The sequence below is a fragment of the Salvelinus fontinalis genome, chromosome 18 (assembly GCF_029448725.1).
Source record: "Salvelinus fontinalis isolate EN_2023a chromosome 18, ASM2944872v1, whole genome shotgun sequence".
NCBI classification, from domain to species: Eukaryota; Metazoa; Chordata; class Actinopteri; order Salmoniformes; family Salmonidae; genus Salvelinus; species Salvelinus fontinalis.
Window position 1 is genome coordinate 58,329,424 of NC_074682.1, and position 22,178 is coordinate 58,351,601.

At 45.0% G+C, this 22,178-nt stretch overlaps 1 protein-coding gene across 6 annotated transcripts in view; it reads right to left on the minus strand.

Moving 5' to 3' along the window:
* Nucleotides 1-22,178, minus strand: part of atp2b2 (ATPase plasma membrane Ca2+ transporting 2) — a gene marked incomplete at its 5' end in the record, with an annotated part of 233,873 nt that overhangs the window by 57,415 nt on the left and 154,280 nt on the right. For 5 of the 6 annotated variants that reach the window (XM_055869918.1, XM_055869917.1, XM_055869916.1 and 2 more), the window contains 4 exon segments: nt 1,692-2,171; nt 4,595-4,701; nt 7,117-7,204; nt 9,260-9,439. In XM_055869918.1, the coding sequence (XP_055725893.1) occupies nt 1,692-2,171; nt 4,595-4,701; nt 7,117-7,204; nt 9,260-9,439 (855 nt within the window). 6 annotated transcript variants of the gene reach the window in all.

Below are 22,178 nucleotides of genomic sequence, written 5' to 3' on the forward strand. Positions count from 1 at the left end.
TTTTTGGTGGTCTTTCTAAGCCAGGATTCAGACACGGCTAAAACATCCGGGTTGGTAGAGTGTGCTAAAGCAGTGAACAAAACAAACTTAGGGAGGAGGCTTCTAATGTTAACATGCATGAAGCCAAGGCTATTACGGTTACAGAAGTCATCAAAAGAGAGCGCCTGGGGAATAGGAGTGGAGCCAGGTACTGCAGGGCCTGGATTCACCTCTACATCACCAGAGGAACAGAGGAGAAGTACGATAAGGGTACGGCTAAAAGCTATGAGAATTGGTCGCCTAGAGCTACTAGAGCAGAGAGTAAAAGGAAGTTTCTGGGGGCGATAAAATAGTTTAAAGGAATAATGTACAGACAAAGGTATGGTAGGATGTGAATACAGTGGAGGTAAACCTAGGTATTGAGTGATGATGAGAGAGATCTTGTCTCTAGAAACATCATTGAAACCAGGTGATGTCATCGCATATGTGGGTGGTGGAACTGAGAGGTTGGATATGGTATAGAGAGCAGGGCTAGAATCTCTACAGTGAAATAAGCCAATAAACACTAACCAGAACAGCAATGGACAAGGCATATTTACATTAAGGAGAGGCATGCTTAATCGAGTGATCAATAAGGGTCCAGTGAGTAGAGGTTGGTTGGGGTCGTGGCGATCCAGACAGCTGGCCGGGTATATGGCTATCGGTAGCAGCATAGGATGGAGGTCTGTTTGTAGATACCTCGTGCGTTTCCGTCGGTAGGTTCCGTGTAGTGGGGTTTTGTTCAGATAGCAGCCGATAAGACAGCTAACGATTAGCGGGCCTCAGATGAGCGTTCAGGTAACGTCGGGACGGAGGTGCCGGTTGGATAAATCCCTCGGGCAGATAACGTCGGCAGTCAGTCGTGAAGGCCCGGTGGGGTTCCGTATCTGCAGCAGCAACAAAAGAAACGGGTCCGGATGGTGATGGAACTCCTCAGCTGGCTAGCTCCAGCATGATTTGAGTTTGCTCCGGGGTCGACGTAAGCCAATAGTCACACGGTATGCAGCTAGCTAGCTGCGAAATCAAGGTGCAAGTGTCCAGAGCCTGCGGTTGGAATCCGGGGAAACTGAGAGAAAAAAAAGTCCCGGAATGCTCCGGTCCGAGTCGCGTTGCACAAAAGTGCCGGTAGATTATCGAGCTAAAGGAATAGCTGATGACCGCAAAACGTGGGCAGCTGAAACACCAACGCTAGCCAGCAAACCGGCTAATTTCGGGGCAGCTACAGATTAGCTTCTGGCTAGCTATCGGAGTAGCTTCTGGTTAGCTTTCAGGCTAGCTTCTGAATTAGCCCCTGGCTATCTTCCACGATGGATTTTCAGATTGAGGTAAATAATACTTATTGTAATTGGTGAAGCGGGTTGCAGGAAAGCTTTTGCAGGAAAGCTTTTGTAGTTGAGTTCTTGGATAATAAAATAAATTAAAGATATGTGAAGAAAAGGTGTAAATATATATATATACAGGACACGACACGACAATACGGAAAAAGATGACAGACACCACGTTGACAGTCAGCTGTGTGTGTTTGTTACCTGTGTGATGCAGGCCCCAGTGAAGGCCACTATGACAGACACCACGTTGACAGTCAGCTGTGTGTTTGTTACCTGTGTGATGCAGGCCCCAGTGAAGGCCACTATGACAGACACCACGTTGACAGTGAGCTGTGTGTTTGTTACCTGTGTGATGCAGGCCCCAGTGAAGGCCACTATGACAGCCACCACGTTGACAGTGAGCTGTGTGTTTGTTACCTGTGTGATGCAGGCCCCAGTGAAGGCCACTATGACAGCCACCACGTTGACAGTGAGCTGTGTGTTTGTTACCTGTGTGATGCAGGCCCCAGTGAAGGCCACTATGACAGACACCACGTTGACAGTGAGCTGTGTGTTTGTTACCTGTGTGATGCAGGCCCCAGTGAAGGCCACTATGACAGCCACCACGTTGACAGTGAGCTGTGTGTTTGTTACCTGTGTGATGCAGGCCCCAGTGAAGGCCACTATGACAGCCACCACGTTGACAGTCAGCTGGAACTGGAGAAACTTGGAGATGCTGTCGTAGACATTCCTCCCCCACATCACAGCCTTCACTATGCTGCTGAAGTTATCGTCCGTTAATATGATGTCAGACGCCTCCTTGGCCACGTCTGTACCGGCTATACCCTGGAGAGAGAGAAGAGGTATGGTTTAATACCATCTATACCCTGGAGAGAGAGAAGAGGTATGGTTTAATACCGGCTGAACCCTGGAGAGAGAAGATGTATGGTTTAATACCGTCTGTACCCTGGAGAGAAAAGAGGTATGGTTTAATACCGGCTGAACCCTGGAGAGAGAAGATGTATGGTTTAATACCGGCTGAACCCTGGAGAGAGAAGAGGTATGGTTTAATACCGTCTGTACCCTGCAGAGAGAGAAGAGGTATGGTTTAATACCATCTATACCCTGCAGAGAGAGAAGAGGTATGATTTAATACCATCTATACCCTGCAGAGAGAGAAGAGGTATGGTTTAATACCGGCTGAACCCTGGAGAGAGAAGAGGTATGGTTTAATAGATGTGCTACTAGTTTTAACATTTTTTATATATTTGTATTTTTGTCATGTAGTAGAATCTATTTATTTTGTGCATCCATGTAGAAAAGGAACACTTTGTTAGATGCAAAGCAATCAGACGTTGAAGTGTTATTACCTCATCCCATTTCTCTTGTTAAATCTCTCACCTCGTATCATTTGAACGTGTTACTGCGGTGGGCTAAATCAGGGACACACAGAGTGTTTCTGGGTAGTCGTAAACCAATCTACTTTGAAACAAAAAGTATACACCTTACACACATGGTTATGGGCTTAAAAAAAGAGAAGACACCTGTACCATATCAACAAAAAAGAGAAGACACCTGTACCATATCAACAAAAAAGAGAAGACACCTGTACCATATCAACAAAAAAGAGAAGACACCTGTACCATATCAACAAAAAAGAGAAGACACCTGTACCATATCAACAAAAAAGAGAAGACACCTGTACCATATCAACAAAAAAGAGAAGACACCTGTACCATATCAACAAAAAAGAGAAGACACCTGTACCATATCAACTGAGAGACAACCCTGGCGTTGCAGATTGTGAGTATGTAGCACCACATCTCACCACTAAGAGGCGCTCTTGTTCCACTGTAGCTACAACAGTGCTGGTGGGTGTTCTGTGTGTAGTAGTGAGGATGCTGCTTGGGTTATACAGGGAGATTTCAAGGTTTCTAATGATGGATCCACTCCACAGTCATAGTAGTTGTAGCTAGCTGTAATGCTACAGTTGGTATAGTAGTTGTAGCTAGCTGTAATTCTACAGCTGGTATAGTAGTTGTAGCTAGCTGTAATGCTACAGCTGGTATAGTAGTTGTAGCTAGCTGTAATGCTACAGCTGGTATAGTAGTTGTAGCTAGCTGTAATGCTACAGCTGTTATAGTAGTTGTAGCTAGCTGTAATGCTACAGCTGTTATAGTAGTTGTAGCTAGCTGTAATGCTACAGCTGTTATAGTTGTTGTAGCTAGCTGTAATGCTACAGCTGGTATAGTAGTTGTAGCTAGCTGTAATGCTACAGCTGGTATAGTAGTTGTAGCTAGCTGTAATGCTACAGCTGGTATAGTAGTTGTAGCTAGCTGTAATGCTACAGCTGTTATAGTAGTTGTAGCTAGCTGCAATTCTACAGCTGGTATAGTAGTTGTAGCTAGCTGTAATGCTACAGCAGTCATAGTAGTTGTAGCTAGCTATAATGCTACATCTGTCATAGTAGTTGTAGCTAGCTGTAATGCTACAGCTGGTATAGTAGTTGTAGCTAGCTGTAATGCTACAGCTGGTATAGTAGTTGTAGCTAGCTGTAATGCTACAGCTGTCATAGTAGTTGTAGCTAGCTGTAATGCTACAGCTGGTAAAGTAGTTGTAGCTAGCTGTAATGCTACAGCTGTTATAGTAGTTGTAGCTAGCTGTAATGCTACAGCTGGTATAGTAGTTGTAGCTAGCTGTAATGCTACAGCTGTTATAGTAGTTGTAGCTAGCTGTAATGCTACAGCTGTTATAGTAGTTGTAGCTAGCTGTAATGCTACAGCTGTTATAGTTGTTGTAGCTAGCTGTAATGCTACAGCTGGTATAGTAGTTGTAGCTAGCTGTAATGCTACAGCTGGTATAGTAGTTGTAGCTAGCTGTAATGCTACAGCTGGTAAAGTAGTTGTAGCTAGCTGTAATGCTACAGCTGTTATAGTAGTTGTAGCTAGCTGTAATGCTACAGCTGATAAAGTAGTTGTAGCTAGCTGTAATGCTACAGCTGTTATAGTAGTTGTAGCTAGCTGTAATGCTACAGCTGGTATAGTAGTTGTAGCTAGCTGTAATGCTACAGCTGGTATAGTAGTTGTAGCTAGCTGTAATGCTACAGCTGTTATAGTAGTTGTAGCTAGCTGTAATGCTACAGCTGTCATAGTAGTTGTAGCTAGCTGTAATGCTACAGCTGTCATAGTAGTTGTAGCTAGCTGTAATTCTACAGCAGTCATAGTAGTTGTAGCTAGCTGTACAGTTTGCCCTCCAGCCCCAGGTCCTACCATGGCAAATCCCACGTCAGCCTTCTTCAGGGCTGGTCCATCGTTAGTCCCGTCTCCTGTCACCGCCACCACCTGTCTCTGTTCTGTCAAACAGCTGTCTATGATGCCTAGAGGACACCACACAACACACAGGGGATCAGTAAGAACGGGAGAAGAGCAGAGAAGAGCAGAGAAGGGCAGAGAAGAGCAGAGAAGTGAAGGGCAGAGAAGAGCAGAGAAGTGAAGGGCAGAGAAGAGCAGAGAAGAGCAGAGAAGAGCAGAGAAATGAAGGGCAGAGAAGGGCAGAGAAGAGCAGAGAAGTGAAGGGCAGAGAAGAGCAGAGAAGTGAAGGGCAGAGAAGTGAAGGGCAGAGACGAGAAGAGACGAGAAGAGCAGAGAAGTGAAGAGACGAGAAGAGCAGAGAAGTGAAGAGACGAGAAGAGCAGATAAGTGAAGGGCAGAGAAGAGCAGAGAAGTGAAGAGACGAGAAGAGCAGATAAGTGAAGGGCAGAGAAGAGCAGAGAAGTGAAGGGCAGAGAAGAGCAGATAAGTGAAGGGCAGAGAAGAGCAGAGAAGTGAAGGGCAGAGAAGAGCAGAGAAGTGAAGGGCAGAGAAGTGAAGGGCAGAGAAGAGCAGAGAAGTGAAGGGTAGAGAAGAGCAGAGAAGTGAAGGGCAGAGAAGAGCAGAGAAGTGAAGGGCAGAGAAGAGCAGAGAAGGGCAGAGAAGAGCAGAGAAGTGAAGGGCAGAGAAGAGCAGAGAAGAGCAGAGATGAGCAGAGAAGGGCAGAGAAGAGCAGAGAAGTGAAGGGCAGAGAAGAGCAGAGAAGTGAAGGGCAGAGATGAGCAGAGAAGGGCAGAGAAGAGCAGAGAAGTGAAGGGCAGAGAAGTGAAGGGCAGAGACGAGAAGAGCAGAGAAGTGAAGAGACGAGAAGAGCAGAGAAGTGAAGAGACGAGAAGAGCAGATAAGTGAAGGGCAGAGAAGAGCAGAGAAGTGAAGAGACGAGAAGAGCAGATAAGTGAAGGGCAGAGAAGAGCAGAGAAGTGAAGGGCAGAGAAGAGCAGAGAAGTGAAGGGCAGAGAAGAGCAGAGAAGTGAAGGGCAGAGAAGAGCAGAGAAGTGAAGGGCAGAGAAGAGCAGAGAAGGGCAGAGAAGAGCAGAGAAGGGCAGAGAAGAGCAGAGAAGTGAAGGGCAGAGAAGAGCAGAGAAGAGCAGAGATGAGCAGAGAAGGGCAGAGCAGAGCAGAGAAGTGAAGGGCAGAGAAGAGCAGAGAAGTGAAGGGCAGAGAAGAGCAGAGAAGGGCAGAGAAGAGCAGAGAAGTGAAGGGCAGAGAAGTGAAGAGCAGAGAAGAGCAGAGAAGTGAAGAGCAGAGAAGAGCAGAGATGAGCAGAGAAGAGCAGAGAAGAGCAGAGAAGAGCAGAGAAGTGAAGGGCAGAGAAGAGAAGAGACGAGAAGAGCAGAGATGAGCAGAGAAGAGCAGAGAAGAGCAGAGAAGTGAAGGGCAGAGACGAGAAGAGACGAGAAGAGCAGAGAAGTGAAGAGCAGAGAAGAGCAGAGAAGTGAAGGGCAGAGAAGAGCAGAGAAGTGAAGGGCAGAGAAGAGCAGAGATGAGCAGAGAAGAGCAGAGAAGTGAAGGGCAGAGAAGAGCAGAGAAGTGAAGGGCAGAGAAGAGCAGAGAAGTGAAGGGCAGAGAAGAGCAGAGAAGTGAAGGGCAGAGAAGAGCAGAGAAGTGAAGGGCAGAGAAGTGAAGGGCAGAGAAGAGCAGAGAAGTGAAGGGCAGAGAAGTGAAGGGCAGAGAAGAGCAGAGAAGTGAAGGGCAGAGAAGTGAAGGGCAGAGAAGAGCAGAGAAGTGAAGGGCAGAGAAGAGCAGAGAAGAGCAGAGAAGTGAAGGGCAGAGAAGAGCAGAGAAGTGAAGGGCAGAGAAGAGCAGAGAAGTGAAGGGCAGAGAAGAGCAGAGAAGTGAAGGGCAGAGAAGAGCAGAGAAGTGAAGAGCAGAGAAGTGAAGGGCAGAGAAGAGACGAGAAGAGCAGAGATGAGCAGAGAAGTGAAGGGCAGAGAAGAGCAGAGAAGAGCAGAGAAGTGAAGGGCAGAGAAGAGCAGAGAAGTGAAGGGCAGAGAAGTGAAGGGCAGAGAAGAGCAGAGAAGTGAAGGGCAGAGAAGAGCAGAGCAGTGAAGGGCAGAGAAGAGCAGAGCAGTGAAGGGCAGAGAAGAGCAGAGCAGTGAAGGGCAGAGAAGTGAAGGGCAGAGAAGAGCAGAGCAGTGAAGGGCAGAGAAGAGCAGAGAAGTGAAGGGCAGAGAAGAGCAGAGCAGTGAAGGGCAGAGAAGAGCAGAGCAGTGAAGGGCAGAGAAGGGCAGAGAAGAGCAGAGAAGTGAAGAGCAGATAAGAGCAGAGATGAGCAGAATACAATAGACTAGAATAGAATGTGTATCTTTCCCAAAAGGGAACTTCACGTTGGCATTGGGTTCAGACAGTTGACATACACAGCAGGACAATAGCGTGGCACAGGACACGGCTAGTAGACAAACCGAGAGACCCTCCTCGCTCACCTTTAACCAGTGTGTGTTTATCAGTAGGAGAGGATCTAGCCAGGACTCGCAGTTTAGGCCACACCTTGTCCATGCGCTCCTGCTCAACCTGTAGTGAAGAGTAAAAGGGTTACTTTGTATTTTGTTTTCGACGACTGTGTTTTATATCTCTGTTTTGACGCTTTTCATATTGTATTGACGTGTATATGTTTGTAAGGAAAGGGTTCATCTGTAAAAAAAAAAGAAGAAAAAAAAGATATTGGTCGTAGCATGACTCAATAAGTACAGGGTCAATCAATAAAACATTAACAGAGTCCTAAAGGTCCTTTATCCTGACGGAACAAACAGTGGAGAATGTATGTAGTATCGCAAGGGTTTAAATCTCTCCTCAGGGACCTCCTACAGCAGGGAGTTTAAACCTCTCCTCAGGGACCTCCTACAGCAGGGGTTTTAAACCTCTCCTCAGGGACTCCTACAGCAGGGGTTTAAACCTCTCCTCAGGGACTCCTACAGCAGGGGGTTTTAAACCTCTCCTCAGGGACTCCTACAGCAGGGGTTTAAACCTCTCCTCAGGGACCTCCTACCGCAGGGGTTTTAAATCTCTCCTCAGGGACTCCTACAGCAGGGGTATTAAACCTCTCCTCAGGGACCTCCTACAGCAGGGGTATTAAACCTCTCCTCAGGGACCTCCTACAGCAGGGAGTTTAAACCTCTCCTCAGGGACTCCTACAGCAGGGGTATAAACCTCTCCTCAGGGACTCCTACAGCAGGGGGTTAAACCTCTCCTCAGGGACTCCTACAACAGGGGGTTTTAACCTCTCCTCAGGGACTCCTACAGCAGGGAGTTTTAAACCTCTCCTCAGGGACTCCTACAGCAGGGGGTTTTAAACCTCTCCTCAGGGACTCCTACAGCAGGGAGTTTTAAACCTCTCCTCAGGGACTCCTACAGCAGGGGGTTTTAAACCTCTCCTCAGGGACTCCTACAGCAGGGGTTTAAACCTCTCCTCAGGGACTCCTACAGCAGGGGGTTTTAAACCTCTCCTCAGGGACTCCTACAGCAGGGGTTTAAACCTCTCCTCAGGGACTCCTACAGCAGGGGGTTTTAACCTCTCCTCAGGGACTCCTACAGCAGGGAGTTTTAAACCTCTCCTCAGGGACTCCTACAGCAGGGGGTTTTAAACCTCTCCTCAGGGACTCCTACAGCAGGGAGTTTTAAACCTCTCCTCAGGGACTCCTACAGCAGGGGGTTTTAAACCTCTCCTCAGGGACTCCTACAGCAGGGGTTTTTAAACCTCTCCTCAGGGACTCCTACAGCAGGGGGTTTTAACCTCTCCTCAGGGACTCCTACAGCAGGGGTTTTAAACCTCTCCTCAGGGACTCCTACAGCAGGGTTTTAAACCTCTCCTCAGGGACTCCTACAGCAGGGGTTTAAACCTCTCCTCAGGGACCTCCTACAGCAGGGGGTTTTAAACCTCTCCTCAGGGACTCCTACAGCAGGGGTTTTAAACCTCTCCTCAGGGACTCCTACAGCAGGGGTTTTAAACCTCTCCTCAGGGACCTCCTACAGCAGGGGTTTTAAACCTCTCCTCAGGGACTCCTACAGCAGGGGGTTTTAAACCTCTCCTCAGGGACTCCTACAGCAGGGGGTTTTAACCTCTCCTCAGGGACTCCTACAGCAGGGGGTTTAAACCTCTCCTCAGGGACCTCCTACAGCAGGGGTTTTAAACCTCTCCTCAGGGACTCCTACAGCAGGGGGTTTTAAACCTCTCCTCAGGGACCTCCTACAGCAGGGGTTTTAACCTCTCCTCAGGGACTCCTACAGCAGGGAGTTTAAACCTCTCCTCAGGGACCTCCTACAGCAGGGAGTTTAAACCTCTCCTCAGGGACCTCCTACAGCAGGGGTTTTAAACCTCTCCTCAGGGACCTCCTACAGCAGGGGTTTTAAACCTCTCCTCAGGGACTCCTACAGCAGGGAGTTTAAACCTCTCCACAGGGAGAGTTGTAACCTTGATGTTTCATTTCCACGTTAAATCAGGTGTGCTAGCTGTGTAATATATCAAATACATGGAACGGCTGGGGGGGGGGGGGGTTCCCCGAGGAGAGGTTGGAGAACTTCCTGTACTAGTCTACTGTCTACCCTGAACTACTTCCTGTGGTAGCGTACCTCTCCCTTCTCGTTGCGGATCCTCCTGTTGAACTCCTTGCCGTCGATACACAGGAAGTCTTCTCCAGGGTGGATGATGCCACACTTGATGGCGATGGCCCTGGCCGTGTTGATGTTGTCACCTGTCACCATGCGCACAGTGATGCCCGCACGCTGGCACCGCACAATAGCAGAAGGCACCTGGAGGGCAAATACACACAAAGGTAAGCACAAACACACACACACGCACACACACACACACACACACACACACACACACACACACACACACACACACACACACACACACACACACACACACACACACACACACACACACACACACACACACACACACACACACACACACACACACACACACACACACACACACACACACACACACACACACACACACAGCTCAGAAACACAGAGTTGGATGTGAACCAGGACACCTGCAAGGATGAGTCCCTATATACATTATCACAGACACTATCCTTCATACTGTAGAACAGAGTCCATATATACATTATCACAGACACTATCCTTCATACTGTAGAACAGAGTCCATATATACATTATCACAGACAATATCCTTCATACTGTAGAACAGAGTCCATATATACATTATCACAGACACTATCCTTCATACTGTAGAACAGAGTCCATATATACATTATCACAGACACTATCCTTCATACTGTAGAACAGAGTCCCTATATACATTATCACAGACACTATCCTTCATACTGTAGAACAGAGTCCATATATACATTATCACAGACACTATCCTTCATACTGTAGAACAGAGTCCCTATATACATTATCACAGACACTATCCTTCATACTGTAGAACAGAGTCCCTATATACATTATCACAGACACTATCCTTCATACTGTAGAACAGAGTCCATATATACATTATCACAGACACTATCCTTCATACTGTAGAACAGAGTCCCTATATACATTATCACAGACACTATCCTTCATACTGTAGAACAGAGTCCCTATATACATTATCACAGACACTATCCTTCATACTGTAGAACAGAGTCTATATATACATTATCACAGACACTATCCTTCATACTGTAGAACAGAGTCCCTATATACATTATCACTGACACTATCCTTCATACTGTAGAACAGAGTCCATATATACATTATCACAGACACTATCCTTCATACTGTAGAACAGAGTCCCTATATACATTATCACAGACACTATCCTTCATACTGTAGAACAGTCTATATATATATACATTATCACAGACACTATCCTTCATACTGTAGAACAGAGTCCATATATACATTATCACTGACAATATCCTTCATACTGTAGAACAGAGTCTATATATACATTATCACAGACAATATCCTTCATACTGTAGAACAGAGTCTATATATACATTATCACAGACAATATCCTTCATACTGTAGAACAGAGTCTATATATACATTATCACAGACAATATCCTTCATACTGTAGAACAGAGTCTATATATACATTATCACTGACAATATCCTTCATACTGTAGAACATAGTCTATATATACATTATCACAGACAATATCCTTCATACTGTAGAACAGAGTCTATATATACATTATCACAGACACTATCCTTCATACTGTAGAACAGAGTCCATATATACATTATCACAGACACTATCCTTCATACTGTAGAACAGAGTCCATATATACATTATCACAGACACTATCCTTCATACTGTAGAACAGAGTCCCTATATACATTATCACAGACAATACCCTTTATAGTGTAGAACAGAGTCCCTATATACATTATCACAGACACTATCCTTCATACTGTAGAACAGAGTCCCTATATACATTATCACAGACACTATCCTTCATACTGTAGAACAGAGTCCATATAAACATTATCACAGACACTATCCTTCATACTGTAGAACAGTCCCTATATACATTATCACAGACAATATCCTTCATACTGTAGAACAGAGTCCATATATACATTATCACATACAATATCCTTCATACTGTAGAACAGAGTCCCTGTATACATTATCACAGACACTATCCTTCATACTGTAGAACAGAGTCCATTTATACATTATCACAGACACTATCCTTCATACTGTAGAACAGTCTATATATATACATTATCACAGACACTATCCTTCATACTGTAGAACAGAGTCCATATATACATTATCACTGACAATATCCGTCATACTGTAGAACAGAGTCCCTGTATACATTATCACAGACACTATCCTTCATACTGTAGAACAGAGTCCATATATACATTATCACAGACAATACCCTTTATAGTGAAGAACAGTGAGTCCCTAAATGCACTACATTACCAGAAGTATGTGGACACCTGCTCGTCAAACATTTCATTCCAAAATCATGGGCATTATCATTCGTACTGTAGAACAGTGAGTCCCACACACACACGCACACGCACACGCACACGCACACACACACACACACATAATCTGAATCTGAGCGTGTGAGGTTTAGGTCAGTGTGGGCGAGCCTTGCTCTCTATACTCACACACCCTGCCATGTTAGCACCATCACAGGAGAACCACTGATACATACGACAGCTCCAGTGCCACAGATCCACACAGAGCTAGCCAAAAAACACTGCAGCTACTGCTAATTTGTGCAGCACTGAAAATCTCCAAGAACACAGTGGCCTCCATCATTCTCCATCATAAATGGAGAAGTTTGAGACCAAGAACCCAATGGCTACTCTGACAGAGCTCAAGAGTTCCTCTGTGGTGATCGGAGAACCTTCCAGATGGACAACCATCTCTTCAGCACTCCACCAATCAGGCATTTATGCTAGAGTGGGTTAGACGGAAGCCACTCCGCAGTAAAAGGCACGAGAACCTGCTTGGAGTTTGCTAAAAGGCACTTAAAGGACTCTCAGACCATGAGAAACAAGATTCTCTGGTCTGATGAAACCAAGACTGAACTCTTTGGCCTGAATGCCAAGCGTCACATCTGGAGGAAACCTGGCACCATCCCTACGGTGAAGAATGTTGGTGGCAGCATCATGCTGTGGGGATATTTTTCAGTGGCAGGGACTGGGAAACTAGTCAGGATCGAGGGAAAGATGAACGGAGCAAAGTACAGAGATCCTTGATGAAAACGTCAGACGAAGGTTTACCTTCCAACAGGACAACAGGAGTGGTTTCGGGACAAGTCTCTGAATGTCCTTGTTGCCCAGCCAGAGCCCGGACTTGAACCCCGATCGAACATCTCTGGAGAGACCTGAAAATAGCTGTGCAGCGATGCTCCCCATCCAACCTGACAGAGCTTGAGAGGATCTGCAGAGAAGAATGGGAGAAATTCCCCAAATACAGGTGTGCCAAGCTTGTAGCGTCATACCCAAGAAGACTCTAGGCTGTAATCGCTGCCAAAGTTGCTTCAACAAAGTACTGAGTAAAAGGTCTGAATACTTATGTAAATGTGATACTTTTTTTATATACATTGGCAAAAATGTCTAAAAACATGTTTTTGCTTTGTCAATATGGGGTATTGTGATGTCATTATAGGATATTGTGATGTCATTATGGGGTATAGTGATGTCATTATGGGGTATTGTGTGTAGATCGAAGTCGAGGGGTCTGAATACTTTCCGAAGGCACTATAACAAAGAGCTGCAGTCAGTTTGTATCTGAATGTTTTAATCGCCTTGGTAACTCACCACACAACAAGAAAAACACTAAACCTAAAACAGGACGTGATGCTTTATTTTATTACAGAGGCACTCTAATGTAGGGAATAGGGTGCCATTGGAATAGGGTGCCATTGGAATAGGGTGCCATTGGAATAGGGTGCCATTGGAATAGGGTGCCATTGGAATAGGGTACCATTGGAATAGGGTGCCATTGGAATAGGGTGCCATTGGAATAGGGTGCCATTGGAATAGGGTGCCATTGAAATAGGGTGCCATTGGAATAGGGTGCCATTGGAATAGGGTACCATTGGAATAGGGTGCCATTGGAATAGGGTGCCATCGGAATAGGGTGCCATCGGAATAGGGTGCCATTGGAATAGGGTGCCATTGGAATAGGGTGCCATTGGAATAGGGTACCATTGGAATAGGGTACCATTGGAATAGGGTGCCATTGGAATAGGGTGCCATTGGAATAGGGTACCATTGGAATAGGGTGCCATTGGAATAGGGTGCCAATGGAATAGGGTACCATTGGAATAGGGTGCCATTGGAATAGGGTGCCATTGGAATAGGGTGCCATTGGAATAGGGTGCCATTGGAATAGGGTGCCATTGGAATAGGGTGCCATTGGAATAGGGTGCCATTGGAATAGGGTGCCATTGGAATAGGGTACCATTGGAATAGGGTGCCATTGGAATAGGGTGCCATTGGAATAGGGTGCCATTGGAATAGGGTGCCATTGGGACACAGACTCTCTCATTTAGAGCATCAAAGGCAGCTAGCGTTGTGTGAGGAGGAGGAGGAGGAGGAGAAGGAGGAGGAGGAGGTAAACACACATTGTTTAGGAGAGCGATGTGTTGGCTTTGCCTGTACAACATTACTATTCCTCCTACACTACCACCTCTCACACACACACGCACGCACGCACGCACGCACGCACACACAGAGACACACACGCACACGCACACGCACACACACACACACACACACACACACACACACACACACCACTCAAAGGTAATCTCGTTATTCAGTCTGATATACAGAGGTGGTCTGTGTCCCAATTGGAAGCTTATTCCCCTACGTAGTGCACTACTTTTGACCAGGGCCCATCGGGGTAGTGCACTACTTTTGACCAGGGCCCATCGGGGTAGTGCACTACTTTTGACCAGGGCCCATCGGGGTAGTGTACACTATGTAGGGAATAGGGTGTTTTTTTTGGGGACGCGGACCATCTCTGACTGAATAATAATGAGATTAGCTTTATAACATAGTGAAACGGTTTATCAACATGGATGGTTTTTAGTGGTATGTTCCTGATGTTTTGTTAGGCTGGGATGTTCGTATGATCTTGTTGTATTGTCGATTCCCTTGATACTCCAGATGAATAATTAGTGTCGGATCGTGCTTCCATGCCAGTCATCATGTACCTGAACCCAAACAGCTGCGTTTATACAACAGAGTAGGTCACGTCCCTGTCCAGATAGAAATACCAATTCTAGAACACGAACCAAAATGTACAGAACTACTGTGTAAAAAAACAAACATGAGAATTACATATAACTTACTAGGATCTCTGTGTAAATAAACATGAGAATTACATGCTATAAACTTAATAGGATCTCTGTGTAAAAATACATGATCACAGATATAAGGGACACTAGTGTTTCCAGTTATGTACCTGAACCCAAACATAGAGAGGTGTATAGTACCATGATCACCGGTGATATGAAGGGAAACCTAAAGTCGTAAAGCTATTAAGCTATTAACAAAGACACAATGCAAAAACCCCTGATGAAGGCGAATCCCGAAACGTAATTTATCATCTTTATGCTGTTGAAATAAATCAAGTCATAATTTACCTGAACCAGTGGAGGCTCCTCAGAGGAGGAAGGGGAGGAACATCCTCCTCAGGGAATTTCATAACATTGTTGATTATAAAACATTAAAAAAGTTATCCTTAGATAAAACTATACTAAATATAAATCACGTGTCACCAAATAACTGATTAAAACACACTATTTTGCAAAGGTCTACAGTAGCCGCAACAGCACCCTCTAGAGTAGCACCATGGTGTAGCCAGAGGACAGCTAGCTTCCATCCTCCTCTGGGTACATTGACTACAATACAAATCCTAGGAGGCTCATGGTTCTCATCCCCTTCCATAGACTTACACAGTAATTATGACAACTTCCAGAGGACGTCCTCCAACCTATCAGAGCGCTTGCTGCATGAACTGACATGTTGTCCACCCAATCGAAGGATCAGAGAATGAATCTAGTACTGAAAAGCATAAGCTACAGCTAGCTAGCACTGCAGTGCATACAATGTGGTCAGTAGTTGACGCAAAGAGAGAGAAAGACACAAAAATGAAGGAGAAGCAAGAGAGAAATAGAGAGAGAGAGAGATTTCATCATTTATTTTTCACTTTCAGTATATTTTACTTAGCGAGCAAATGCAGCTAGCTAGTTTAGTCAACTCAAACACCCTGCTCAAACAGAGGGATACTATGTTAGCTAGCTGTCTATAACAGAGGATGTTATGTTAGCTAGCTGGCTATAACAGAGGATGTTATGTTAGCTAGCTGTCTATGACAGAGGATGTTATGTTAGCTAGCTGTCTATAACAGAGGATGTTATGTTAGCTAGCTGGCTATGACAGAGGATGTTATGTTAGCTAGCTGTCTTTAACAGAGGATGTTATGTTAGCTAGCTGTCTATAACAGAGGATGTTATGTTAGCTAGCTGTCTTTAACAGAGGATGTTATGTTAGCTAGCTGGCTATGACAGAGGATGTTATGTTAGCTAGCTGGCTATGACAGAGGATGTTATGTTAGCTAGCTGGCTATAACAGAGGATGTTATGTTAGCTAGCTGGCTATAACAGAGGGATGCTATGTTAGCTAGCTGGCTATAATAGAGGGATGCTATGTTAGCTAGCTGGCTATGACAGAGGATGTTATGTTAGCTAGCTGGCTATGACAGAGGATGTTATGTTAGCTAGCTGGCTATGACAGAGGATGTTATGTTAGCTAGCTGGCTATACCAGAGGATGTTATGTTAGCTAGCTGTCTTTAACAGAGGGATACTATGTTAGCTAGCTGGCTATGACAGAGGATGTTTTGTTAGCTAGCTGGCTATGACAGAGGATGTTTTGTTAGCTAGCTGGCTATGACAGAGGATGTTATGTTAGCTAGCTGTCTTTAACAGAGGATGTTTTGTTAGCTAGCTGGCTATGGCAGATGATGTTATGTTAGCTAGCTGTCTATGACAGAGGATGTTATGTTAGCTAGCTGGCTATGGCAGAGGATGTTATGTTAGCTAGCTGTCTTTAACAGAGGATGTTTTGTTAGCTAGCTGGCTATGACAGAGGATGTTATGTTAGCTAGCTGGCTATGACAGAGGATGTTATGTTAGCTAGCTGTCTTTAACAGAGGATGTTTTGTTAGCTAGCTGGCTATGACAGAGGATGTTATGTTAGCTAGCTGTCTTTAACAGATGATGTTTTGTTAGCTAGCTGGCTATAACAGAGGATGTTATGTTAGCTAGCTGGCTATAACAGAGGATGTTTTGTTAGCTAGCTGGCTATAACAGAGGATGTTTTGTTAGCTAGCTGGCTATGACAGAGGATGTTTTGTTAGCTAGCTGGCTATAACAGAGGATGTTTTGTTAGCTAGCTGTCTATAACAGAGGATGTTATGTTAGCTAGCTGGCTATAACAGAGGATGTTTTGTTAGCTAGCTGGCTATGACAGAGGATGTTTTGTTAGCTAGCTGGCTATAACAGAGGATGTTTTGTTAGCTAGCTGGCTATGACAGAGGATGTTATGTTAGCTAGCTGGCTATGACTTTCCAACACAATACTGGAACTCTTCCAAGTCAAGGTGAACTTTAGGTATTACTAATTTATTGCCACCGGGGCCCGCCGGTGTAACTGCTTACTGACTGTACACTAACGTTACCGCATGATTGTAGCGGGTTTACTAACGTGTTAACGTTAGTTCTATTAGCTACAGTTGACTATGACGTTACTTTAGCTAATATGGGGTCAACGATGCAGGCTGTGTGGAAAGGTTTTTTTCGCCAGCTGATTTGGTGTGCATTGACGTCCACAAGAGAAGGAATACAACGTGGCTGTTATGAGAGTGAACTCTGTTTACGCGTGATCAGGGGTGTATTCATTCCCGCCCGATTCTGTTGAAAAACCTTTCTTAAATGGAAACAAACGGAACAAAACGGGGATAAACCTACCTGAATTTGTCCAATAGAAACGCTTGTTTGCAACTGTTGGACTAATGATTACACCCTAGATCAGCTACATAGATACAGGCAAGAGTGTATGGTAAATAAGAATTTGTTCTTAACTGACTTGCCTAGTTAAATAAAGGTTAAATAAAAATAAAATATTGAATGTCATTGTCTCTCGACCTGTGTCCACCTACATTGTAAACTTTAATTTATAGGCTAGGTTGTAGCAACCTCATGATGGGTACAGGGGATAATTAGAGTATCATGCAGTAACCTAAACCTATCACTGTTACATTGAACTGAGTGAATGGAATATGAATGGCAGTAACCTAAACCTATCACTGTTACATTGAACTGGGTGAATGGAATATGAATGACAGTAACCTAAACCTATCACTGTTACATTGAACTGGGTGAATATGAATGGCAGTAACCTAAACCTATCACTGTTACATTGAACTGGGTGAATATGAATGACAGTAACCTAAACCTATCACTGTTACATTGAACTGGGTGAATATGAATGACAGTAACCTAAACCTATCACTGTTACATTGAACTGGGTGAATATGAATGACAGTAACCTAAACCTATCACTGTTACATTGAACTGGGTGAATATGAATGACAGTAACCTAAACCTATCACTGTTACATTGAACTGGGTGAATATGAATGACAGTAACCTAAACCTATCACTGTTACATTGAACTGGGTGAATATGAATGACAGTAACCTAAACCTATCACTGTTACATTGAACTGGGTGAATGGAATATGAATGACAGTAACCTAAACCTATCACTGTTACATTGAACTGGGTGAATGGAATATGAATGACAGTCATCCAATATGCTGTAATAGAAATAAGACCGCGGTCATGAAAAAAATAAATCGTCTTCCCTCAAATTTGAAAAGGCACTGATGGTGAAATGAAGTACGAGGCACATCGTCAGCGCAGACGGGGTTAAAACAGACTCCAAGGTGACAGCAATCAGAGCAGATGTGTGTCCCACCAGAAGACAGAAGTTACTGAGTATGACACATGTTTCCTAACGCAGTATATCCAAGATGAAGCAAAGCCCACTGCACCAATCAGAATGCTCCTCAGGAAGGACATGGCAGTGGCACCCAGAACAACAAGCAGCACCGGAGAGACTTAAAACAAAAAGCCATCTCCACTCCATCTCCAGCCGTTGCTGAAATTCTTTTAATCCACAGGAAGAGATTGAAATACAAGCGGATGCATCCAAAGTACTGACACTGACCCCGGAGCTGTTCTGATGTCATTATGGGGGTATTGTGATGTCATTATGGGGTATTGTGATGTCATTATGGGGTATTGTGATGTCATTATGAGGGTATTCTGATGTCATTATGGGGTATTGTGATGTCATTATGAGGGTATTCTGATGTCATTATGGGGTATTGTGATGTCATTATGGGGTATTGTGATGTCATTATGGGGTATTGTGATGCCATTATGGGGTATTCTGATGTCATTATGAGGGTATTGCGATGTCATTATGAGGGTATTGTGATGTCATTATGGGGTATTGTGATGTCATTATGGGGTATTCTGATGTCATTATGAGGGTATTGTGATGTCATTATGAGGGTATTGTGATGTCATTATGGGGTATTGTGATGTCATTATGAGGGTATTGTGATGTCATTATGGGGTATTGTGATGTCATTATGGGGTATTCTGATGTCATTATGAGGGTATTGTGATGTCATTATGAGGATATTGTGATGTCATTATGAGGGTATTGTGATGTCATTATGGGGTATTCTGATGTCATTATGAGGGTATTGTGATGTCATTATGAGGGTATTGTGATGTCATTATGGGGTAAACAGCCTATAACCTTTGCATCCAGAGCTCTGTCTGGGGCAGAACAAAATTATGCCCAGATAGAAAACGAACTCCTGGCAATCGTGTTTCACCAGTATGTCTATGGTGTCCAGGTCAGAGTTCAATCTGACCACAAACCACTTGAGGCTATAATCACCAAGCCTATTGGAAAGTCGCCTGCCCGTCTTCAAAGGATGCTGCTTCAAAATACAGAAATATGACAGTCACATCATCTACAACCCCAGGTAAAGACATGTTAATAGCAGACATGCTACCCAGGGCTGTACCCCAGACTGCCACACACGAATAGTGTGACCTCAGTGACAACAAAAAAAAGTTATTTATGCAGTATCCACACATCAGCCACTGGAGGGCACTGTTATGCAACAGCTGAGAGCAGTCACAGACGCAGGCAGTGAGATGTAGCTGCTGAGGAACCTGACCAGAGATGAATGGCCAGACAAGAAGAAAAATGCACCACTAAAAACACAACCCTACTGGCACATCAGAGACTCTCTTTACATCGAAGATGATCTACTCGCGGTAAACAAACATATTATCATTCCCAAATACTTTTTAGAGCTGAGGTACTTATAAGAGGCTCCACATTACACATCGGGGCATTTAACGCTCCTTAAGCGCATGCCAGAGCTCTCATGTAATGACCAGGCCTCACTGATGATGTCCGAATGACGATCGAATCGTGCACTTCCTGTCAAGACAAACTGCCCAGCAACCAAAAGGAACCACTCCTACCACACACAATGCCTGACACTCCGTGGCAAGAAATCACAGTCGATATCTTTGACTTCCAAGGATGTTCAATCCTTCTGATAGTGGGCTAATACTCCAAATTTCCAAAGGTGCTGAGGCTGTCGGACAAGACATCAGGTACTGTCGTAGCAAAGTTTAAAGCTGTGTTTGTACCCTTTGCAAGTACTGAGATGGCTCAGTTTGCAAAAGAGATACCGTTTCAAAATGATTCATTCTAGTCCAGGGGGTTTTCCCCAGTCAAAGGGAATGGCTGAGAGAGGACCATTCAGTCAGTGAAAAACATACTCAGGTCGACAACACAGACAGGTGTTGACCCTCACACCGCTCTCCTGAACCCGAGAAACACACCTGTCCCTGGGTCTGCTACTCAAGGGACTTGTTCCAACTCTCCAACTCCAACCTACCCTCAAGTAAAACAGCCCTTCAGCCCGTGACTCCCCCAAAAACATATCCAGCGTGGCTCGAAACGCAGACAGCTGCAGTAGAAGACAAGCTATGACAAAACCGGCGTCACCGCTTCCTTGGGTTCGGGAGGGAGAGAGAGAGAGAGAGAGTGTTCATGGAGATGGACGGGGGGGGGGGGGGGGGGGGGGGGCATCCTGCATCAGTGGTGAGAATCAGAGATTGACCCGAGATGGTACGATATCATCACACCCGCGAGAGCTCGCTACCGCAGAAACAGAGAACATCCCAGACCTGAAAGAACAGCCAGGTACAGGGACAATGAAGAAGAAGTCACAATCACTCACTCTGATTCAGACCAGGAGGTTCGAAGAGGCGACACAAAGAGACACAAATGAACTCAGACAGAACATGACACCATGACAACATGGTGTCTGTCCTAGAGACTGACACCAGTCAGAGCACCAGAACCCCTCTGTCCTAGAGACTGACACCAGTCAGAGCACCAGAACCCCTCTGTCCTAGAGACTGACACCAGTCAGAGCACCAGAACCCCTCTGTCCTAGAGACTGACACCAGTTACAGCACCAGAACCCCTCTGTCCTAGAGACTGACACCAGTCAGAGCACCAGAACCCCTCTGTCCTAGAGACTGACACCAGTCAGAGCACCAGACCCCTCTGTCCTAGAGACTGACACCAGTCAGAGCACCAGAACCCCTCTGTCCTAGAGACTGACACCAGTCAGAGCACCAGAAACCCCTCTGTCCTAGAGACTGACACCAGTCAGAGCACCAGAACCCCTCTGTCCTAGAGACTGACACCAGTCAGAGCACCAGAACCCCCTCTGTCCTAGAGACTGACACCAGTTACAGCACCAGAACCCCTCTGTCCTAGAGACTGACACCAGTCAGAGCACCAGAACCCCTCTGTCCTAGAGACTGACACCAGTCAGAGCACCAGAACCCCTCTGTCCTAGAGACCCTGTCTTAGGTCAGTTAGGATCACCACTTTATTTTAAGAATGTGAAATGTCAGAATAATAGTAGAGAGAATGATTTATTTCAGCTTTAATTTCTTTCATCACATTCCCAGTGGGCCAGATGTTTTATACACTCAATTAGTATTTGTTAGCATTGCCTTTAAATTGTTTAACTTGGGTCAAACCTTTCGGGAAGCCTTCCACAAGCTTCCCACAATAAGTTGGGTGAATTTTGGCCCATTCCTCCTGACAGAGCTAGTGTAACTGAGTCAGGTTTATAGGCCTCCTTGCTCGCACACACTTTTTCAGTTCTGCCCACAAATTTTCTGTAGGATTGGGGTCAGGGCTTTGTAATGGCCACTCCAATACCTTGACTTTGTTGTCCTTAAGACACTTTGCCACAACTTTGAAAGTAGGCTTGGGTTCATTGTCCATTTGGAAGACCGATTTGCGACCAAGCTTTAACTTCCTGACTGATGTCTTCAGATGTTGCTTCAATATATCCACATAATTTTCCGACCTCATGATGCCATCTATTTTGTGAAGTGCACCAATCCCTCCTGCAGCAAAGCACCCCCACAACATGATGCTGCCACCCCCGTGCTTCACGGTTAGGATGGTGTTCTTCGGCTTGCAAGCCTCCCCCTTTTTCCTCCAAACATAACGATGGTCATTATGGCCAAACAGTTCTATTTTTGTTTCATCAGACCAGAGGACATTTCTCCAAAAAGTACAATCTTTGTAGCCATGTACAGTTGCAAACCGCAGTCAATTTTTTTTATGGCGGTTTTGGAGCAGTGGCTTCTTCCTTGCTGAGCGGCCGTTCAGGTTATGTCGATATAGGACTCGTTTTTACTGTGGATAAAGAAACTTTTGTACCCGTTCCCTCCAGCATCTTCACAAAGTTGGTTTGCACTTTTCGCACCAAAGTACATATTTACGTGGAAATAACAAACTTTTACAAGCCTTTTTAAACCTCGATTTCACTACAAGTTTGCATTTTC